Source organism: Vanellus vanellus (assembly GCF_965231255.1).
Source record: "Vanellus vanellus genome assembly, chromosome: 5".
Taxonomy (NCBI): domain Eukaryota; kingdom Metazoa; phylum Chordata; class Aves; order Charadriiformes; family Charadriidae; genus Vanellus; species Vanellus vanellus.
In genome coordinates this window covers 11980180-12003408 of record NC_138910.1, presented here as the reverse complement: position 1 = coordinate 12003408, position 23229 = coordinate 11980180, and the positions used below count along the sequence as shown (strand labels likewise).

The 23229-nt window shown below is 42.2% G+C and overlaps 1 protein-coding gene across 4 annotated transcripts in view; it reads left to right on the top strand.

Moving 5' to 3' along the window:
• KALRN (kalirin RhoGEF kinase) overlaps positions 1 to 23229 on the top strand; it is a gene marked incomplete at its 5' end in the record, with an annotated part of 529922 nt that overhangs the window by 480853 nt on the left and 25840 nt on the right. For 3 of the 4 annotated variants that reach the window (XM_082483615.1, XM_082483616.1, XM_082483614.1), the window contains 12 exons: positions 1268 to 1334; positions 2610 to 2713; positions 5150 to 5219; positions 5565 to 5651; positions 6423 to 6515; positions 7597 to 7647; positions 7990 to 8067; positions 8982 to 9167; positions 12702 to 12873; positions 17203 to 17441; positions 18338 to 18585; positions 21817 to 21940. In XM_082483615.1, the coding sequence (XP_082339741.1) occupies positions 1268 to 1334; positions 2610 to 2713; positions 5150 to 5219; positions 5565 to 5651; positions 6423 to 6515; positions 7597 to 7647; positions 7990 to 8067; positions 8982 to 9167; positions 12702 to 12873; positions 17203 to 17441; positions 18338 to 18585; positions 21817 to 21940 (1519 nt within the window). Of the gene's footprint in view, positions 1 to 1267; positions 1335 to 2609; positions 2714 to 5149; positions 5220 to 5564; positions 5652 to 6422; positions 6516 to 7596; positions 7648 to 7989; positions 8068 to 8981; positions 9168 to 12701; positions 12874 to 17202; positions 17442 to 18337; positions 19526 to 21816; positions 21941 to 23229 lie in introns of those variants that run through there. The other variant, XM_082483617.1, reaches the window with a different exon arrangement.

Genomic DNA, 23229 nt, shown 5'->3' with positions numbered 1-23229 from the left:
CGCTTGTTCAGGCCACACGCTGCTGCTTTGTAAAAGAGCAGCCTTTTGCCCCGCGCGTGTTTACTACCCCAGCACACAACTTGGCAGAGTGCTTCGGAGAGCACAAGCATCTGGCATCGCCGCTGCCAGCACTGCCTTCTGCCAAGGGGGCTGGATTTCACTCTCAAATGAACAAGAAGCTGTTTGACCTCCTCCTGCCACGTGTCTTAAGTGTCTCCTCTGCTCTGTCTGAGCACAGGACACGTTGGGAGCACAGCAGGAGCAGGATTTGTTTTCTCAGTAACCTCTCGTAACTGAGTCTCTCCTTGCAACACCAATCTACTTTTTTTTTTTTTTTTTCCTCCAGATATTTTCAACCAGACTTTTATCTTAGCACTGTTTGCCCTCAGCCCTATCATTTCAAGTGGGTCAGTCTGCTGATTGATGTGAATGGAATGATATTAGACATGAAAGCACTCCTCTATCTTGTTAGCCTTGTTACTGCCGTAGCAAGCTTGAGCGCAGATGGAGTTTATTTGTCATGTGCCAAATCTATGTATTGGCGTAACTGAGAGGCAAACTATCTGTAGCAAGCTCTAACTTTTTGAAATTGTCCTCGAAAGAACATTATGTGATTAGTCAGTTTGACTTACGAAGGAGGGACTTTTTTTAGCTTGCTGTTGTTTGCGTGCATCAGGCCGTGATTAGATGACTCTCCTACCCAGGATTATTAGCTCTGAAACCAGCGTAAAACATTTGACACCCACACATAGATTACCTAGTCTGAAAGATTAAGCTCTTGGTCATGACAGGAGAGGAGATTTTTTTTCCACGTATTTGAAACGTCCAAATGAAAACTTAATTGCTGAATCTTGGGCAAAACTAGAGGGACTGGGGCAAGAAATCCTCTCTTGCTTGCTGTAAAATGGGTCAGGACACGTGTCCATAGCTATCGGGGGGCTGCATGGGGGATGGAGGAGAGGAGAGCGGGCAGGGGTAGTTCAAAGTACAAGCAGATGGTTGTGCTGCTGCTCTTGTAACATCTTGGGATGTAGAGGGGCAAAAGGGATAGGAGGAAATAGGGGTTAAAAGAATTGAAAATACCCTGACCTGAAACGTGACAGTTTTGTCATTTACATTCCACTGAGCTATAAGTGAGTGAAGAGTGAGGCGTGTTACATGACCTGGATAACGGTGGGGTTTTTTGGAGAGGTAATATGTGGTAAGAGGAGCAGACAGCAACATCAAGGAATATGGTCAAATAAGTGTGTGTTCTGTTTTAATTTAGGTTTGTCTTAAATGAGCTGGTACAGACTGAAAAAGACTACGTCAAAGACTTGGGAACTGTTGTGGAGGTGAGCTGAAGCAAACCCTGCTATGCAAAATGTTTTCCCACTAAAAAGCACCATGCTGACAAGTGACAACAACAAAAAACACAGCATGAGAAACAAACTGCTTTATTTTGCACTCTGCTTCCATGGTCCCCTTCCCATGTTGACAGAAACAAGAAGAAATGCCTTTGGAAACTATTTTTGTTTCCATCTAACAAATGTTGTATTTTAGGTTTCGACTCCAGTGTGCAAAGGTTTTTCTTGGCTACCCTGCTTGTGACAAACTCTTTCTGCTGTAATACAGCCTTGAGGGCAGTGGTGGAGGATAACTTGCGCTCCTACCACTTATTTCGTGCTTTTCTTGCTGTCATATTGAGTAACGGTACACGTAGTTTACTTGAGTTTGCACCTTCGCTAAAGTCCTGTGTCTTGAGTACCTTTCCAGAAGCTGGGTTTGGATCTGTGCTGAGGTGGCCCGTGGATTATTGTTTTGCGAAAAACCACTTGAGACAAAATAGCATTTTGGGTTTCTTCTGTTAAAAAACAGTCATAGTGTTTTAAGCTTCATCTTGTAAAGACCTGGCTGATCCCTAGGGATCACCTGTCAGAGCCAGCTTACATGCAAGGGCCAGTTTTTTTCCCAGCAAGGTCTCAGAACTGGAGGCACGTGATTGAAGTGGGCTTTTGGCAGTGCTTTTGGCATTCACTAGTCCAAGAAGAATTATCAGCCCATGTAACAGTGATTTTCAACAGCTTCCAAACTTGAAGACCTTTATGTTATCTTCTGTTTACATCATGCACCACTGGCAAAGCTGACGGGGCTGCAGTGGTCCAAAAGCTTACAAAGAAACCCTCAGGAGGTGTGAGAAATCCTATTCATGTGACTCTTTAAACTTACTGCTTGGCTTTGTGCTCTCACAAATTCTCGTGGTGATGACTGGAAGAACTCTGTGGAGAGTCTGGCTTCTTCCTCTTACCGGAGAAGCCAAGAGCTTGATAAATTACTTTTGTTTAACTTTTATCTTCTAATTGCACTTGTCACTTGAACGACATCTAATAATGGTTTGTGTAAGTATGGTGCATATTCAGAATAAATCCTTTAAAGTTTTCTTTTAAGCAAACTGTGTAATTTAAAATATCTAGATAGGTTTGTGGTTTAAAATTGTACAAAAGGTATTTTAAGCCTTTTCAATGTAAAAAGTCCTGACATTAAACTTTTGCTTCTTTGGAAAAAAAAGAGTGTAATTATTCTCCTCTTTCAAATGAACCTTTTGCTAATGCTGATCATTAATCCTAAAGGGCTTCATGAAGAGGATAGAAGAAAAAGGAGTTTCGGAAGATATGAAAGGGAAAGACAAGATAGTATTTGGCAATATTCACCAGATCTATGACTGGCACAAAGAGTAAGTTTTTGGTTTAGTTCCTTTTTAAGCACCTTTCTAACTGCTCGTCCATAAAGGATTGGGGTGTATAGTGTCTGTATGTCTAAGCTGCTTTTAATTGAACATCAGCAGGTCATTCAGGGCTGAACTTCCAAAGGACGTTGCCTCACTTTAAATGGTCTCTGTTGGTTTGTAAGTGCTGCTTAGTAACTTCACAAATCATCGCTACCTTGAATCCTGAGAACATGTTCCAATTCATGTGCTTTTAGCCACAGTTTCACGATACACAAGATCCTGATACAGGGCTTTGTCTACCCAGTCAAAAATGGCACAAGTGCATGACGCAAAGCATCGGTCCTACATAAAATCCTTTTTCCCAGTAAAAAAACTTCAATGGGCTATAGCTTTGCACTGCCTGGCTTCATGGGAGCGTGTTTGTCCTGCCATCTCTCACAGATACAGCTGTACGCTGGCTCAACCACCATGCCAGGAGTGCTGGTCAGTGTGACAGAAATGTTGTTGCACACAAGAGAGTCTGCTCTGTGTCAGCGCTGCGCTGCCAACGGCTCGGCCATTCCTTGCTGGGGAGACACAACAAGAGGTTCCGTGGGAGATATGATTGTGGTCCATGCCCAGCTCCTGAGCTACTGCTCATGAGCAGTCCCAACATGGCTCCCAGAGAGGTGCTGCTTGTGGGGTACTTGCAGGAAAGCTACTGAGGCTGCCATAATTGTGTCTGTGTAGGCTCAATCCATCCCAATAATGAGCAGTAGCAATGCTGGAAAGTCATGGTTTCCTTCCTATGTCTTGTGATTCTCAGCAACACGAACATCTTCACATGCAGCTGACAGGATCAGGGAGGCTGACTGTACCAGTAGTATTTGGCTAGTAGGGTGATGAAATGCAAATACATTCAAGATACTTCTCACGTAAAAGCTGTGACAGGCTTTGGCCTGGTTGATGCTTTTGACTCTAAGTTAGGAACTCTGCTTCATGAAAGTCTCACTCTGTCCATATACAAGTAGCTTTTGAAAAGCTGCTGGAAACATGAGGCTTATTTCAAACCCCGTGCCGTTTCCACTGTAACTCTATGAGCAGCAATGTCTTCCTTATGGACGGTATGGTCATCATGTCAACTCTGCCACTGAAAAATACTCTACAGCTCTGGCTAACTAGAACTTGAGCATGCACACGCAGTCTTGAGCAATGGACACCAGACTGGATCTTCCTTGCACTCTGGAAGTTTCCCTTACCCAGGAAACATGGTGTCCTTCCCATCATGTGTCCCGCAGGTGCTTATCTCATGGCTTGGGCCTGTCCTTATGTTCTGACAGATGCCTTTGTGAGCAGAAAAAAAAAAAAAAAAAATGTCAGAAAAAGCTTCACTGTATATTACGTTGACACCAGAAACTGAGTGTTTTTACCAGTGCCCTGTGCGATGATAGGAGTTTTCTGTAACACATAGGGAGGGATTCCCTATTTTTAGTTCTGCATATCTGGGTCAAGAAGTCTATTTAAATGCAGGTGAATTTAACATTTATAGAGGATTGAGCAGCTGTATCTAATGGTAGCGATAGGGGTGTTTAGTTGGGACAGCTGTCCAATGTGCATCTTTTTGTGAGGTTCTGGGATTTCTTGGGACTAGACCACTCCAGGCATGTCTTCTCACCAAGTCTGGCTACTGTAGCAAATCCACGGAGACATTTGAGACAGAAATCCTGAAGTTAAAAAGAGGAAGATCGTGGAAAGGGAGGTTTTCAGGGTTTGCCTACCAGATAGAAAAACCTACCGGTATTTCTAAAGTTTAGTTTAGTGGCTTTTACCTCACTTTAGGGATCCCAGTATATTCTTGGTAAGGGCATTCAGACTTGAACGAATGACCTCCCAAAAGCTGCAGGTCAAGATAGAGCCAGTGTTTATGAATTACTATTACTATTGTGAATTATGGTTTATTACTAACAGTAATATACTGAAAAACAGTGAAAACCAGAACATATCAAAACTCCACCAGCAAAAACGTGTTGATTTGTTTATTCAAGTGGAAGCTTCTGCATCTCTTTCACATTGACCAGTACTCCAACTCTGCTCATGCAACTGAGAATTCCTGGTAAAGCTCCAGTTGAGTTTTCACAAGTGTTACATGGAAAAGTTCTACTTTGGGAGTTCTCAGTGAAGGAAAGCAACTCTTGCAGTTAGATAGTAATTGGCACTTTTTAAAAATTGAAACAACTGTAATAGTAAAGAAGAGCAGATAGTTTGCAAGACAAGATCTCCATATTCCGCAGCTCTCATCTAATGTTTTAGAAATGCCACCATTAAGGGCTGAAGCCAAGCTTACCTTTCCATTTTTTATTGAATACTATAGCTAAAAGTGCACCAATATATCTGAAGGATGACTAGTTCGCTGCTGGGATGACCTAAAGAAATATTCTGAAATGTTGATATCCTTTCTTTCAGCTTTTTCCTGGCTGAACTGGAGAAATGTCTTCAAGAACCTGACCGTTTAGCACAGCTCTTTATTAAGCATGTAAGTTTTATTTTGTTACCTGTCTGTAGTATAATTGTCATTTAGGGTGTGATGACTCCTTTCCAAAAACATCTACTTGTGTCAACTCGACCCTTTTACATTTCTAAACTTAATTTAAATGCGAAGTAGCCTTATAGTTATGCATCTTCAGTGAGCAGCTGGATCGAACTAAAGCATTAATCATTGCCTTCTTCAGACTTCTTATTTTGGGGGGCAAAATTGATGTGGGCAAGGACATCTGCCAAAATATAATTGTGGCAGGTACTTGCCAACTGCTACAATTGACATGCAGGACAGAACGGTAGCCAATATCTCACCAGGCTGCTGTGCATCTTGCTTTCACAGGAGCGGCGGTTACACATGTATGTGGTATATTGCCAAAACAAGCCACGGTCTGAATATATAGTCGCTGAGTATGAGGCATACTTCGAGGTAAGCGTGGCTCATTATACATTACTGCTACGTATGGCTGTGAGTCCTAGTCAAATAGTCCTGTGGGGTCTGTGACCTGTGGGGTTTGTCTAAAAGAAATTCTAGATGATTTTGATACTGCATATGCTGCTACAGGGGCAAAAATTATTTCATTTATTTCAAATTCTCATGTTGTTACTTTCTAATAAGTATTTAATCCAGTACTAACTGTCTGTGGCCCTCAGAGTGCCACAACTGCATTTATTTCTGTCCAAAATGAAATAAGACTTTTTAATCTGTAGTCCCTGCAGGGGAGGAGGTAAAAGTCATTGGAGGTGGGTGGTACCTCTCATAAATTCCCAATTACTTTGTTTCAAGAAATCTTGGGGACTAGACACATTTAGATATTCATGTGAAAGAAGCTGGCTTAACAAGGGAAAGATGTTTCATTTCACCCAAGGGCATGAGGCATGCTCTGCAGGACTTGTTTGTGAGCTAATCCCTGCTGCAGTGGAAAGAACGGTCTCCAGACCTTGCGGTCCTGCTCAGTCAGCTCAAAGGGGGAAGGGATCCTGTGCTTTCCAATGCCTTCCAGCTCGGTCATGACTTTTACCCAGTCCTTGCCTAAATAGGATATGCCAGATTTTTAAATCCTCTAAAATTCCCTCTTGCAAACAAAAGATTAAGAACAGACCGACTTTCTGTGGAAATAAGCCTCTGCTGAGACATTTTATCATGTTCCCTGTCTTACTCTGTGATTGTTTGCAATTGTTTTTAATCCTCGATTTTTAGGAGGTTCAACAGGAAATAAGCCAACGGCTAACCATCAGTGACTTTCTGATTAAACCCATTCAAAGAATAACTAAGTATCAGCTTCTTCTCAAGGTAAGTGGAAGGATGCAGTTTGGACTAAACTATGGTCTACATCTTGCATTAGATGCTGTTCTTTTAAATCAGCCTGAGTTTTAACTGAGGAATAACTTCAGCAAATTAAGAGGAAAGAGGAGTCTGCTTATACATGGGCATACAATGACAGAGTCCCATGGAAAATGTCCGGAGGGCAGAAGGGCCACATCTGTGGGAGCAGTTGGCAATTGATGATAATCAAAAGGGTTTTTTTTTTATTTCCTGTTGGAATTTTTTTTATAGAAGAGTAAACTTCAAATAGTAATTTTCTTCTTTTGAAGTTTCAGAACAAACTCTCATTTGATTTTTTAAAATTGCAATAAGGATGCACAGGAGTGTTAATAAAGCCTGTCTTCGGTGCTGAATGGTATGATTCTAATAAACACTGTACCCTCCATTTCTGAATATCTCTCCTCAAATTCACTTGAGAAACCTATTTCCAGAATATTCTGATGTCTGCAAATTTGGGGAGCCCACCACTATTTTCTTTTCCCAAGGATTCTGACCAGTCTGGTTTCTCCTGACTTTATCCACAACGCCAATTACTCAGCATTTCTGAAAATTCATCCCTAGGGTCTCATGCTAATATCTAAAATTAGGCATGTCTGAACCGTGCCCTGTAATCTCCAGCAGTACTGGGGCTCTGAGCTGGTTTCTTTTCTTTTTTTGAACTAGTCTCAAGCAGGCTGCCATCAGCCCACAGTTTGATAATTGCACGCTTGCAAAGACACAGTAGCGTGTTCCCTGAAATACCAAAAGGAAAAGAAAAATCTTCAAGTGTGTGTGGTCTTGTGGCTTAAGACAGGGACCAAGTAAGCATTCCCAAGGGCTAATCCCAGCTTTGTCTTTTTTTCTGTGATGTTTTCAGCAACCATCCGCACCCCTTTTCCCTATCTATAAAGTGGTTATAATGTTCAGCAACCTCTGAAGAGGAATTTATTCCTATTAGAAAGTTCTTCTCAGAAAATCACATGCTGGATACACTTTTTCTTTTTCAAAATGGCATCTTTTGTTTTCTTTTTCTGAAGTGCCTTAATGCAAACCTTTCTGCTTTCTCCAGGACTTCCTGAAGTACAGTGAAAAAGCTGGTCTGGAGTGCTCTGATATAGAGGTACGTTTTCATGTCTTGGAGAATAGTGCTACATTATCTAATGGCACTTTATGTGGAGGAATGAAAATCCCAGTATTCCTTTGACGATAGTTGAAGACCCCGCTGGTATTCTAAACGTAGTATTTCTCTTAGCTGAAGTCCAAAGTAAAAAACGAAGGCACAGTCCTGCATTGTAGGTGCACCATCCTCTTTTAGGCATTACCATACATCTTCAGTGCCTGAGGGCCTCACCATGAATAACTGCTAGCAGTGATCGCGCTATTGAAGTCCATTATTTGACACTTCGCTTTTAGGAACCCTTTGATTCTCTTGTAATAATACAACATCCTTTTTCCTTAACAGAAAGCTGTTGAATTAATGTGCCTTGTACCGAAACGTTGCAACGATATGATGAACCTGGGTCGCCTCCAAGGCTTTGAGGTATGCGTTTGCATTCTGCTTTTATCAACAACTAGGCAAGGAAAAGTATTTTCTCTTTCTGTGATTGTCTCTATAATCTGCCCTGCTCCGGGCTGTTTATCTGGTGCTTGTTCTTCTCCAGTGCTGAGCTGCATGCTTTGGTGAGGTTTCGAAGGTGGGGGTGATGTACCTCTCACTCTAAACTTGTGGCAATCTGTCTATTGTTTCTTCAAAATGTGAGGTCTATAACAGCTTCTACAAGCTTGAATTAGACTCGTTATATCTATTGCCAGAGCAAAACAGGTGGTGAACCAGACTGCTCTGCCTGTTAGTAAGGTCATCTGGCATTAACATGTTAACAGCTCTCTGAGTTTGGCAATATCCAGGTGGGGACTTGGGAGTTATAACCTCACAGGTTACAGCTTGTGGTTTGGAACTAAGCCAATGTAGATTTTGGCAGCCCTAGTGAGATGTCTTATCTTCAAAATGAAGTCAAGTTTGTCTTACCGTCTTGTGCATCGTAGCATTCCTGCAAACAGGTAGGTCCTGAGTTTTTTGCACCTTCAGAGGTGTGTCACTGCCTACTTAAGGCTTAAGGGGTGACGGAGAGCTCATGACTAGAGGGAGTCCAAGGCACTATAATAACAAACTACGTAATGGGAACAGTGCTTGAAATTAAGTCCAAAACAGTCTACTTGAGACCTTTTGGTTTTATATGCACAATCAGTGGCAATGAGAACAAAGAAAACCTATGTTATTTGCCTTAAACTGAGCTCTTGATTTACAAGATTGCTGCTTTGATAACTTAGAGGGGGTATGTCTCACACGAATTCTGTGCTGCTTGGAAAACTTAGACTGCGTGAAACGTAGGAAATTGTCTTGTGGGATCGTGGTGGGTCGGGGTTTGTAATGTTGGTGCCTTGTCTGCTTCTCAGGGCAAGCTGACAGCCCAAGGCAAGCTGCTGCAGCAGGACACCTTCTACGTGACAGAGCAGGATTCTGGAGTTCAGTCTCGACCGAAGGAACGTAGGGTGTTTCTCTTTGAGCAAATAGTTATCTTCAGCGAACTCCTTAGAAAAGGATCTTTAACGCCAGGCTACATGTTCAAGAAAAGCATAAAGGTAAGAAATAGAGAGGGAGAGGCATATTCGGTTTGATGGTCACAAAAGGAAATCTTACCAATTTTCTATACTGTGAGACTGGTCCATCCTGTCATAGGTGGCCAACAATTTGCAGAAAACATTAAGTGGATCAGAAGCCATTTAAGACCACCTCTAAATAAACCACTGTCTGTCTAAATTTACTGGGTAGTTTTTACAAGGAACACAGCCAGGGCAGGTCCTCTCTCATTCGTAGCTCTGAGTTAGCAAATATTGCTGCAAAGCCTGGAGTAGTCAGAAAAAGTATACAATAGTTGCTTTTAGGCGTGATCATAAAAGGTAGGGGAAGTTGTAGTATCCAAAACAGTCATCTTAGGCCAAACTGTAAGTCAATATTAAACCTCTGTGTAATGTTACTGGAAATACTCTCCCTAATTGGGGGAGGGCTCGTAGTACAAATGTGAATGTTGCAAGAAGACAGAACTATTTCAAAAACTAATGCAAAGACACACAGTTCTAAAAATGCAGCTATGAGGAATTATAAAACCGGCTAAACTATAAAGAAAATTTTTAAGAAAATAATTTTGGGTTTAAACCATCTTTACAGGTTATGGGGCTGGAACTGAAAGTAAAAACCGAAAGTAACCAGGGGAAATACTTATTTATTTGTTTGTTTAAGGGGTTTTATGCTTGTTTAACAAATGCAAAGTTAACCTCTGAAATGGCAAGTGAAGGTGAATGAATGCTACCTCTCCTGGTAGAACAGCCTTTGCTGTGCCTGCAGAAAGAGCAAAGTCATTTGAATGTCTTGATCATTCAAAGCTGAGAAACCAGTCTGGGATTGATTTCCTTTTCAAAGATACATGTTAAAAAGAGATGTGGGAGAATGCATTGCGTTTGCTCTAAATTTTAAATGGTACATTAATATGAAATAGAAGAGCACAATATCAGGTGAAATAATGCATATTAACCATAAATAACTAAACAAATCTATGATAAACAGCATATTTACTGAAACAAAGGCATCTTCTTGGCTGACAGAAACTGCAGTATTTACTGAAAAGCCCATATCCATTTGCAAGTCGGTGTATTTCATAGTTTCCAACAAAATAATAAGCTATAAGGAAAAAACTAAAGTGTACAAATAAACAATCGTCTTGATTTAGATGATCACCTTTGATTTTTTTCTTATTGCTGATTTAAATCGTTATTAAAGTTGGAGATGGAAATAACATGAATCATTTTTACTTCAGTTTATTGTATGTATAACAATGAGGCTTTTATCTGCAGGAAACAATTCCAGAATTGTATATTGTAGATAAAGATAGAAAAATAAATCTCTCCTAATGTCAATAAAATTAGCTTGCCTCAAGGGTATGAGTTGCTTTTCTGGTTAAACAGCCTATGAAAGTAATGCCGTTCCTACTGCCTGAGTTTAAAATTTGTGTGTGATAATTTTCCAGTCCCTCTTTTCTTCTATTTGGCAAACAGCTCATTCTCCTGTTAAGTGCTTGCAGCCGGTGTGGGATCCCCTGTGGCTCCGTGTGCATCTCCCCCACCGCAGCGTGGAGTCTGTGCGCCGGCAGCTCTCACACCCTGCCTCCCCGCCCCTGCTTCAGCTTCTGGCTGCTTTTGCGTTTCTCTCCTGCTTTCCCACAGAGACGAGCTGTGGCCTGCAATGGAGCAGGACCGTTCCCTATAGCAGGAGCATTCCCCGCTTCTCTGTGGCACAGGTATCCTCACCGTGCAGTGGAGCCTCAACCTGAGCTGGGTGATTCCCTGGAGAGAGGCACTTTGTCCAAAGGTGTCACACAAACAGGCTGCCTCATCGCATGTCTTTCATAACTCTGCCCTAAGAGGGGGCATCCAGAAATGGCATCTGGTCTGAGTTCACGAGCCAGAGTTTGAGGAGGTTTTACATTGTCAGCTAGGGCCAAGGTTCTTTGACCTTGGTTCAAGTGCTGACAAGATCCTGCTGGACAGGTTGAATCCATCTTCACAGCAGTTATCAGGACTGACTAGCCATCTTTGGCTAGCTTTGATACCATCTGCGGGCCCAGTTCTCTGGGACACACTCCCAGAGAGATGGAGGGAGTTTCCCTGCTGGTCACATCCTCCCACACAGCAGAAGGACCGAGCCAGCATCGGAGATCACTTTTCTTTACTCTGCGTCACAGCCACTGCTGACCACTGAGGTCTCTCTGTTAGAGTAAGAAGTGTGTATGACTTCAAATGTAGCCACTCTGGTCTGTCAGGGAGATGAGGCTCCCCAATATTGTTCCCCAAGGTCTGTCACACTCAGACTGTGATAGAAGCTTCATCATGATGTCCTACATTAGCAAAGTACCCTTCTTTATGCAGTGAGGTAGTTAGCGTTCAGAAATAGCACATCCCTTGTTGGATTCTTCTCAGTTGGATACCTTTCAGGCTCTCAGAATACCTAAGTGGGTAACCTTGGCGCACGCATCCCCCTGAGACACAAACAGCAGGTTAGGGACTCTGACCTACAAGTCTTTTTCCTGGAGTCATACCAGGATTGACTGGCTGGCTTTGGCTATCAACCAGAGGAGCAAGAGCACGGAACAAGAAGAGCAGCACTGCCCAGGCTCACTGTCTGTCCCTTTCCTTGTCCCCATGTCAGAGGAGTTCCTGCCTGTCCCTATAACTTCACAGGGACCCCCAGAAGAGAAGGAAAAGGCTCCTTCCGTCTTGCAGTTTAAGTGCTGGACAGTATTCAGATGTGGAGTAGATCTCTCCATACCTTGACAGGTATTCGGAGCAATTGGAGATAAACTTCTTCTAGAGGGATGTCATTGCTTTAGTCTTCGGAGCTGTCTACTTTTGACATGAAAGGCTGTGCCAACCTATTCTTATTTACTATCATAGATATAAGTAACTCAGGAAAAGTTAAAGTTATGGGTAGGCTTAAACAGAGGCCTCACAAGGGCAGGACAGCAGCCAAAATTGCCAACCATGAGATTTCCAGAAAGAGTATCTGTGACTACAGTCAAGTGAAGCGATTGCACACAGATGACAGTGTAATCTGCTAAAAATAAGAAGTTCTGTTGGAGCATCAGGGGAGAATTGCTCTTTATTTTTTTTGGTATATCCTTGTGCACAGTTCATTCCATTTTTAAAATGCTCTAATGACTGAGACTTTCTTTTGCATGTAGGATAAGAAATGTAAACACTTATTTAAATTGGAGGAATGATAGACTTTATTAACATCTTAATAGGAGCACTTTAACTCTATTTACGGGTTACAGTAAATTTTTAGCACATCGGTCAGGTCTATGTTACCTTAAAATAGAAGTTGTAATTCAAGACAAGGCAGGCGGATGTCTGCTACATCTGTCAGAGCTTTATTAAGCATCATATTTAAGCTGAAGATTTATCTGCCGAAATCTAGATGAAGCAAATTCTTCTGATTATGATCTGGCAGTCTGTTATTGGACTCAATTATTTTCAGGAACTTTTCACAGCAATTTTATTCTGATTCTTGAGTAATGTTAAGTCATGCTCTGCGTAACACATGCTTACCTTGGCTTGTTTCAGATGAACTACCTTATCATTGAAGAAAACGTGGACAATGATCCCTGCAAGTTTGCTCTAATGAGCCGGGAAACATCAGAAAGAGTCATTTTACAGGCAGCTAATCCAGAAATTCAACAAGCTTGGGTACAGGACATCAACCAGGTCCTGGACACACAAAGAGATTTCTTAAATGGTACGTACGTGGTCTTTGCTCTGTTTCCCAAACTGTGACACTAAATAGAATTTAGAATCTTTGCGTCTTTGTTCCCTCTACAAGAAAAACATTTAGCAACTTCTTTTCATAAGGAAAATCCCAAGGAGAAAACTAAAGCCCAGTCTGCCTGTCATTGAGCACTGGGTCAAGTGGTATCCACAAAGTCCTCATAATTTATAGCTGGTCTTTGAAAAGAGACCACCTCAGTGCCACTGTACAGAGGCCTCTGTCCTGCATGCCAGATCTGCCTGGTGGGAAGGTGAAGAATGGGAGAAGGGTCAGGCAAGTCTGATCTGAACTGCTGTGTGGCCCTGGAGCCCACCCTGAGAAGCTGCTGGAGCCCTATCTTGCATTGAAGACTGCCGGTCATTCTGGCCTGGCTCCATTAGCAGCATCTCATGGGCTGGTTTTGGCATCCTACTGGCTCCTTGCTTAAATAGGTGGTGGGTCCCTGAGCGTATGTCAGTCAGGTTCATGTTCAGGTCTCAAGTCCCTCTTCTCAATGGCATGCCTTTGGTGGTACTTTCATGCAAGATCCTTTAAAAATGCTGGGGTTTGCAGGGCTGTATCACCTGGTGCTTTCTGTTCTACCAGGAGATTTTAAATCTAATCCCTTTCCAAGACCACATTGAAGCCGGGTTGCCATTGTACCTGCACGGTATCTGCTGCTTAGCCGGTGTATCCCCAGGAGGTGAACCTCCTGTTCAACGTCACCATATGCTACAAGCTGAGGACATGAGGTGGGAGGAAGTCTGCCTCACCATCCACCCCATTACAGGTCCAAACTCTGAGGGACAGCTGTTGCTTTCAACAAAAAACGAAAGAGAGGGCAAGGAAACATGTGGGCTCGTTTCTCCTAGGAGCCGTGGGAGCTGTGCATGAACAGGGACCTGTCCAAAATGTCAGCTTTGCTTTAGGAGTGGTTTTGGGGTGGTTTGAAATAATATTTCGAACTAAAGCTGTGTTTCTAAAAGTAAGAACCAAAAGCCACACACGATCAACAAAAGCGTGGATTTTCAAAATAGAGAGGAATCAAATTCAGTTAACAATTTTAGCTTGTTCTTGCTCATGATTGGGTGACGGAAAAAGGGGGAACCAGGACTAGAGGAAAAATTTAAAAATAGTATCTTTTTGTTTCTTTGTTTGTAAGCAACAAAGTGGAAATAATTACTTTGGAAGCTTCCACAATTGTTTTGTTCTATTCATTTCAGCTTTTTTTTTTTTAATTGAGCTTGTATTAGAAAAGAGTTCTATATTTAAAAATTTAATACATGTTCAATAAGGAATCTTATTTGCTTGAATCAAAATGTTTTGGTTTGGCACAATCTGTTAGCTTTTTTGATTTCGGGTTCTGGTGTTCTGGTTTGTGGATTTTTTGTTGCAAAATCTGAAGAGGCTCTTTGAGTTCACATCAAAACAAAAGTTCCCTTTTCTTCAACGTTGAGGTTTTGCAGTCCTTTTAAAATTTTAATTTGGCTTATTTTACTTTTCAAAAGTTAACTGGGAAAGGGTTACAGGCAAAAGCTGTTTGTGACAGTTCAAAAACTATGGCTGAGTTGAGAAGGGAAATTGTGTTTCACCCATGATTCCGAAACTTGATACTGGATTTTCGTGACTTGGAATTGAAAGGGCTTCATACAACCACTGTAAAATGATTCCTTAAAGAGGTTGGTGAGATGAGTGATCTGAGTTCTCCGGTTTGACCAGTTGGTACCAAAACTTGCTGGTTTTGTGTCGGTGCAGTTGGCTTTGAATGAGGGCTTATTAGAATAAAAATAAGTTCCAGTAATGGTTAGCTACAGAAATTTTTTTAAACCTTGTGAGAACTCCACAGACACTACTGCAGGGGGTTTCTGTCCCTTCCACATCTTTCTTTCTTGTTGTTTTATTTTTGATATATTCCCTCCTATGCTCCCAGGACTTACTGCCCTGTGAGCCCCTTTTTCTACTGAAGCATCTTCACAGCCCCTGTGTAGCCTGTCTTCTCTGAGGCCAGCAAGGAATTTGGTGGGTTAGGAACATAATCGTCCGTATCTCTAAAGCTAGAAGTAAAAATAGATTTATATTAAAACACAGGCTTAAGGATTTACTTTAAACCTATAAATAAGATCCAAGAAAATGATATTGTATCCAGTAGAGCCTGTCCAGTCCAGAACAATTTAAGTGGCTTTTAGGATGTAATCTTATTGAGACTGACTAATCTTTAAATACGTTCTTTAGCTTTGCGTTTCATTAAAGCGGATGTTTTCTGTCTTTAAAGTCATATTAAATCCTCACTGAGCCAATGCTGCGTAAACTTAAAATATTCCCTGTGAGTTCTTGCCCAAGCTGTCTCTTGATTTTCTCTCTTCAACAGGGAAGCCCTAAAGAGTACGGAGATACGTACAAAGCATAGTATTTGCATCCACAGTTCATAAATGTAAAACTTGGTGCAATTACACCGTAATAGTCAAGCTTTTCATATTTTTCCTTGAAAAAGCAAAAGCTGCTAAGCTTGAGAAACTGCGCACCAAATGATTGGCTATAGTGACTGTTCTTTCGTATTGCTTTAAGAAGCAAGCTGTAAAGAACCTATGTCACTGATGGATATATTTCATAAGGAAAATGCCATTGATCGGTACCTTTTTTTAATCATGTTTCATGGGGGGTTTTTGAGAGAGAAAGAGAGAGCATGCAAATACGTGGACCCTGATTTCTGGCAGAAGCCCATAGGAATACTAACAGATGTTGAACAGGAGGCTGGACGCCAGGCATCTCTGTGACAGTTAATGGTGGAATTAGTAGTCACAAGTAGACGCTCAGCTAAATACCCTTTAAAAGCACTGAGTAGGCTAGATTGTTTCGAGATAGATTGATAAGTATTCATTCGGGTCTTACTGCTAAAGACCTTGCAGACCCATGCGGAAAAATGTCACCACCACTGTCAAAAATCACTGTCAGGTTCTCCCCAACCTTCCTTCTCCTCAATGGCTGATCGGCAGCAGGACTAAACCATTTTCAGCTGCTGTTGAGGTAAGCGAGTGAAACTGGTAGTTACTGTGGCACAAATATGAATCACTTCTGTGACACGGGTCACTGCGTAGGTTTTGGAGCCGAGTAATCTTCCAGATCGCTACAGGTCTATGTTTGTGGGGTTTTTTTGAAGAAAAAGGTGATCTGGCATTCTCCTTGATTTTTTATTAGTGTCTTGTTCTTAAGTGATTTTTTGTTGGAGTATTCCTGCCTTTCTCAGGAAGGGGAATGCTAGAGAGTATGCTGTGTGGTGCTGAGCCTTTCTGTTTTTCTTTCCTTTTCCTCTTGTTGGGAAAGACATTCCTTCTGTTGTGGTTCTCTGGTTGGGCTGATGCTGTGACATTATGTCCTCCGTCTGCCTCTTGCTAGACTAGTCTCTCTACATTCCAGTAGGTTTAGTCTGGTGCATGCACACAGTATTAACTGACTATAAATCACCCATTAAAGCCACATGACACGCAAAAACCAAACCCATAGGTCTGGGGATGGTAGTTTGAGCCCAGCAGATCTGTTCCTTTCCCATTCACTGTGAGTCCCAGCCCTGACTCCAAACAAAACAAATTCTTTATTTCTTTACCATCTGGCATTTTTAACCTTCTTTTTCCCAGTGTAGGCTCCCTCCGTGACTATGAAACGTACACTCTCACAAGCAGACTTTTTTTTAAGGCTTATGAAGCTGTTTAATGTTGCTTGTGGGTATTTTCTGGAGAGGTCTGGACTGCTGGGGTTAATGTCTTTGTGCTGTCTGTACTTCCTCACTTACTGGTCATTCCCAGTGGTTTCCTTGAACCAAAGCAGTTAATATAGAAAGCACATAGAGAGCCAAGTTGCAGTGCATCATGTCTGAAGAGTATTTAGAAGTCACACTCTCTTGGGAATACGCAAATGACCTGTGTTTTCCAATGACAGCAAAATTGACTGTAAATGAGCTGTGCATCTTTTATTCAGGCCTTCATTTATTATGACTACAGGAGGCAATTAATTTGTGCAATTTCAAAGAAAATGAATGCAGCGATGTATGGTTTGAATGGCAAATATTTTAGCCCACTGTGGTGGTTAGAGAAACTGTTCTTCACAGTAGCATGGAATGCTGTGTTTGGTTCATGCGCAGTACAGCGTGAAATGCTTGTGTCCTGTCTAGCCATGAACACACTGTGTACTTCCATGGGTGGCATCTCCTGTTCTTGTTTGGTTTGCAACTTATGCGTCTGTTCCAATTGAATCACCCTACACACTCTCTGCAGCCCTTTGCAATGTCATTGAAAGCATGTAGCTAATTCTTGTCCTCTTTTGCAGCGCTACAGTCTCCCATAGAGTACCAACGCAAAGAAAGTAGCTCAGCAGTGCTGAGGCCCCAGACCGGTAGGGTCCCTCAGCCCAACAGCAGACCCTATTCTTCTGTTCCAGTAGGGTCTGAGAAGCCTTTGAAGGCTACAAGCCGTAACCCATCTCTCCCACCCCTGAAGATATCTACCTCCAATGGCAGCACAGGGTATGAACACTCACAGCCCGGAGACAAGTATGAACAAAGCAAGGTACTGAGCTCATCTGATAAAACATGATCTCATAGCCCATTTCTTATACCGTAGATGATCTGTGAAGTTAGCTTTAATTATCAGCTAACGAGGTCAATGGGAATCAACACACTGAAGCAATGGTGTAAAATGTGATTTGGGATTAAACAGAGGCTGCGAACGCTCTGGCGTCCAGACGGGTGGCACTTCAGCTGGGAAAGGGAGACAGAGCCTGACCCTGGAGCCTGGAGCGCTGATCCCAGTGTTTTTCGGGGCACTGTGTTTGCAGACCTGGTGAACTGAATATCCAGTCGCAGTACTGGCACCAGCAATATTCAGGCTTCTCTAATATCTGTTAACCACCCATTCCTGAAGAGGTCTACTCTGATGGTAGAGAAGAGCTCAGACTTTTTCCCACGTAACAGCTCGCAGGGTGCCAGTTGAAGGTTATAATTTGGGTGCATGTGCGCTGCACGCAAACCACCAAAGAGTCAGCAACCATCAGCAGTGTTTGGACCCTGCTGCTGGCCGCGGTTGACCAAGGCCACTTTCCAACGTGACCTATATTTAAGATCATGAGATGTGTGAGTATTCATTCAACTGACCATGCTGAGCCTTCGTTGGTCTTTTCCCCCGTTTGGCTCAGCACAGATCGTTCATTGTAACACCACACAAATGAGAACACGGCTGGGGCACCATTGCTAGCAGATTAATATGAAATAGGAGGGTGGTTTGCATCAGATCACTGCCACCTTTCAGATCCTTAAAATCCTTTTCTACCCATGTGAACTTGAAGTGTTCTGTATCTTTTTCCCTGGTACAGTTAGGCTGGAAATGAGGTGGTGGGATTGCTGCTGGAAAAGGCAGGTTCCTCAGCGCCTCCTGCTCACCAGTTTCTGTTGTGTCCGTTTTCACAGACTGATTTGGGAGGGTGCAATGGGACCTCTTCCATGGTGGTGATTAAAGATTACTATGCACTGAAGGAGGATGAGATCTGTGTGAATCAAGGAGAGGTGGTTCAGATCCTTGCTATCAACCAGCAGAACATGTTCCTGGTGTACCAGCCTGCAAACGACCACTCTCCGGCCGCTGAAGGATGGATTCCTGGCAATATCTTGGCTCCCCTCACTAAATCCACAACAGATAATAACGACGGAAGCATCAAGTAAGTGCCATGTTGGCTTCGCTGGGAGCACTATGTGGATTTTTTGAGAAATAAATAAATAAATAAAATAAACAAACCCAAATGGTAGGGAATTCCTGCTGATTTTTATCTACAGTGCCATTGGAACAAGCTGAGTGCTCAATCCACAGCAGCGGGCAGCCATGGTGGATAGCTTGGGTTTTGCTTATTTTCATTTTGTGGGGTTTTGTTTATATTTCGGAGAGAAATAAAACCATAGACAGTTAAAGATATGTTTTACTTTACACCATTTTACACCAACATGGACCTGCTTGGACTGGACTTATATTGATGTTGTATTAAGTTACTAATCTATATATTGGTTATAACAGCATCTAGCAAAAAAAAAACCACCCACAAAAAAATCCAGGCCCCGTGTTGGACTGAGGTTTGCTTCTCAAGGAGGAGAGATTTTGTTGTCTATGGCAATTTCCTTGTACAGCTTGTATCTTTCCTTTATTTTGTTTTGTTTTTGGTTTTGGTTTTTTTTTTTCTGTTTGCAGTAACTTTTGTAATATATTTTTTTGGTTTGCAAGACCCCCATCCAAGTACATTCCTGTATAAAGTATTTTGCACTATTTAAAAAAAAAAAGAAAAGAAGCAAACTCATATTGATGAAGTCAGGTTGTGCAATATAATGGATAGTCGCAATGTTCATCATTGTACCTGTAATGTAACTAATTTTAAATGTACTATTTTAAATATGTAAAATAAATTTTCACCATGAGCATGTTTTAATGAGGTAAAAGAACTAGTTTGACCCTTTTTTGGTTTTGTTTTTTTTTTTGTTTATAACATTTTGTTGCTTATTTAAGAAATGTGTGGATATATATTTTTCTTTTCTGATTTTTAGAAATTTGTCAGTCTGAAATGACTAATGCAAGAAAGTGGTTTTTTGGTATTAAACACAGAAGGTACAACCCTCTTTTCAGTAATACCTGTTGATTTCTTTTAACATCTAAAATGTCTAGATGGTAATGCATGATGTATGCTACAAATTGTTTTACCTTCCACGAGTACCCCGAGGCGCAGAATTGAACACAAGGAAAGATTTTGTGACAGATTCACTAAAAATAATAATTTGATCTCTGCTGCAGTTTCAGTTAAGAGAAATGATGACTTTACCTGACAGTCAGTAATGAATGCTACTATGAATTGCATGTTAAGCCAAAGGAATCGCTTAGCATGTCTCTTGCACAGCTGCCACAGCCGTTCCCGGGTTCCTCTCTAACCACGATGTGCACCCACTTGCCCTTACCTTCATCCACGGCACCGGGCTCCTGGTGAAGACTCTGATTTCACGGCAGCTGTACAGTCAAATTCTGCATCAAATGATGTAGTCGGATGAATTGTGGCCAGGAAGGCGTACCAGATTGAAAGACACATGCATTGCACTTCTCTCTGTCACTGCAGTGAGATTTAAAGTCTTAAATCATGTTTTCAGACTCAAACAGCTAAACCAAGCCTGAAACCAAAAAGATGCTTGAATAATACAAGTTCCATGGGTAAAAAATGGCCTGAAGCTGGTGTTATCTTCAGCCCTGTCTAGTCTGGCAGATCATATTGACTAATTAGTATAAGTAATAAAACTATTTCTTCTGTTGACAAATACTGTACACAAAATACGTGCTTGATCCAGTAGTGGTGGCACCGTGTATTATTCACCGATAGGTCAGGGAGTCCATCAGCCACGTCCTTGACTCTTACCATATCTCAAAGGAAAACCTAACAGTCCTGAAATGTTGGATAACTTCCCCTGCTCTGCACGTCTAATTTGGACCACCTCCAGAAACGCCCAAATATCAGACAGCACTTACTGTCTGGCTGAGACGTGCAGGGTGCTCTGGTGCTCCTTGTGCTCCAACGTGGCTGCCCGTGCCAGGTGTTTGCCGTGGAGACACTAATTCTGCTTGCCAAAACCGTCAATATGACCCAGTTCAGCCTTGTGTCAGTGGCAGCCAGCTGTTGGGAGGCCATTAGTTTATTTTATTTTTTTTTAATTTGAGCTATTGTACAGCTCCCATCAGGTGCTGAAGTAGAATCAAAAAACGCTTAGGAATCAGACACAGTGTTCATGGGGGAGCGTCGGCTATTTGGGGCGACCTTTGAGTCCTACCTCGCTAACATACTGCGTTTTATTGGCATCGCAGGTGATCGTTGGATTACATGCAACTTGCTTTGTAAAATGTATCAAGGTACTGTAGACATGACATGTGCCAAACATTGGGCTTGAACATGCAAATCAAATTTGCATGACTTAAAGGTGGGCAAATGCTTTGAACCTGGATCCCAGCTCATCATACTGCTGTTTTGAGAGCTTTCTGCTTTGGACTACATACCCCTCCCCAGATTTCCCCCCAGCCTGTCCACTATTTAAACCAAATGAAATCCATATTAAGAACTGTTTTGGTTTTTTTCTTAATTTTTTGTGTCTGCTTTGATATGCAATTTCTGTTGTCAACATGGCATTGCTCTTACCAAGGGTGACATGGTCTATTATTGGTTTTTTCCAAGAGTAAGGTCATAGGAGCAATAATGAGGGGTGAAAAGTGTATTGGAAATCATGCCTGCTGTGATATTAGCCAAAACCCATGGACTGACTGATGTCCTCTCTAACCGGATTGGCAAAATCAAATGGGAAATTCTTGGTCTTGAGAGGCACAGCATTCTAGGAAATTACTTATCTCTTGGAAAGTTAATGATGTAGCTCCTATTTGTTGAGCTATTCATGTTTTGAGCAACATGTAGGGAGCAACACCTTGAGTTTCTTAATTTTTTTTTTAATTTGCTCTACTGAGTAATCTATTAAGACTGTTCTCCTGTATTTATATTTGTTTCGCTGCTTTTAACCAACAAGACCAAATTGACCTTTTAACTGTAGCAAAAATACAATCAATTTCTATTTGTGGCAATACAAGACAAAGTCCCTGAAACCAGATGACCAAGTTCTAGTTGCCTGCTTCCATCATTGGCAGTTTTTTCCTGCTCCATGCATTTAAACAGCAACTGTGGCACAACATCTGCTTCGCAGAACTGTTTGGTTTGGGTTTTAACTTCAACTCTCATTGCTCAGATTGAGATAGGCGTATTGCCGGTGGCTTTCACCTTCTAGGGAATTGCGGTAATCGCAAATGTGGATGCTGGTTCCCCTTTCCAAATCCTTCCTTCCTGCTATGATTTGCCGTTTGATTGCTGCGTTTTTTGGTACAACAGGAAGTCATGTTCATGGCATACCCTGCGCATGAGAAAGCGGGCGGAAAAGGAGAGCAGTGGCAAAAATGAAGCCAATGGGCCACGTAAATCCAAGGATATTCTGGGGAACAAAGTCTCTGTTAAAGTGAGTAAGGCCATCTGAAAGCTGTGTGCTGCTCTCCTGCTTCCCATCCTTTTCACCCCCTACAGCATCCTCTCCTGAGAGAGGGAGGGGGCGGCGATTTTGGGTTTGTTTTTTTGTTTTTGTTTTTGGTTTTGTTTTTGTTTTTTGTTTTTTTCCACTTTAGTTATCTTTTTTTTTTTTCTTTTTTTGTAGTATCCATTTTAGCAGGATTTTTGCATGCAAGATAAAATGCAGCCTTTGTTTTTCGTTTTCTTTTTCCTGGCATCCCACATGCAAGTAAGTAATCTTCATTTAAAAAAAAACAAAACTCTCCATACAGTTAAGAAACTGTTCTTAAAATTGGGACAATAGTGATTTACTGAGCTCTGACCTAGCCCAATCTTCAGCTCCATTGGAGCAGCTGCAGCAGTGAGAAAGCCACTGGGTAGTCCAATGGCATTACTGAAGCTGATGAGTTTTCTTTAGGCCAATATTTCACCACATCTTAAAATAAGGGGTTCTCAACCTCAAGATGCTTAAAAGTTTTGGTCTGGGGAAATAGCCTCAGTGACCTTTTTCTTTCCACTTTATCAGACAGGGCAGAGATGCTGACTCTGTCTTTCCAGGAGAGGGTCTCGTGTGTGTCTGTGTGTGTGTGTGCGTCTGTGTCTGTCTCTCTCTCTCTGAGCTTTCCCGGTACGGAAAAGGTTGAGAACAGTGGGGTTAAGCTCCATCTTCTGCTCTGGGTGCCTGACTACTGTGCTCCAGTTCGGAGGATCCACCCCTATAAACCGACCATGAGGCCTGCTCAGGACTAATCTGGGGCTTTCCCTCCCGACAGAGGCAAGCAAACACTTGTTGTGATTTTGACACAACCAAAGCCCAGCCTTGATTCAGGAAAGCACTTGAGCATGTCCTTTGGATCCACCCCTCTCCAGGAGACTCCCATGATTAAGTGTTTTCCTTTGCAGAGGCTTTCTGTCTTGTAAGCCTCGTGAAACAGCCATGGCATGTGCAAAGGGAGGAGCCCTGCCACTGCAAGCCGGGCGCCCCTCGCACCCGCCGCGCAGCCACCCCACAGCCCTGCCCTCAGCCGGGGAAGGACTGGGCCGGGGGGAAGCGGTTGCTCCAGCATGGTGGCCCCAGTTCTTCCTCCTGTTGCTTCCTCGCTGTTTTTATTACCTGAACGACTTGCAGAATCACTGCCTCTTTGGCAAAAGCATGTCTTTGCCTTTGCTTCCCCTGTTTGGTTGTTGGTTTGTTTTTTCGCTGTTTTTTTAGAGCATTTTCCGTACTGTTACCCATTTCCA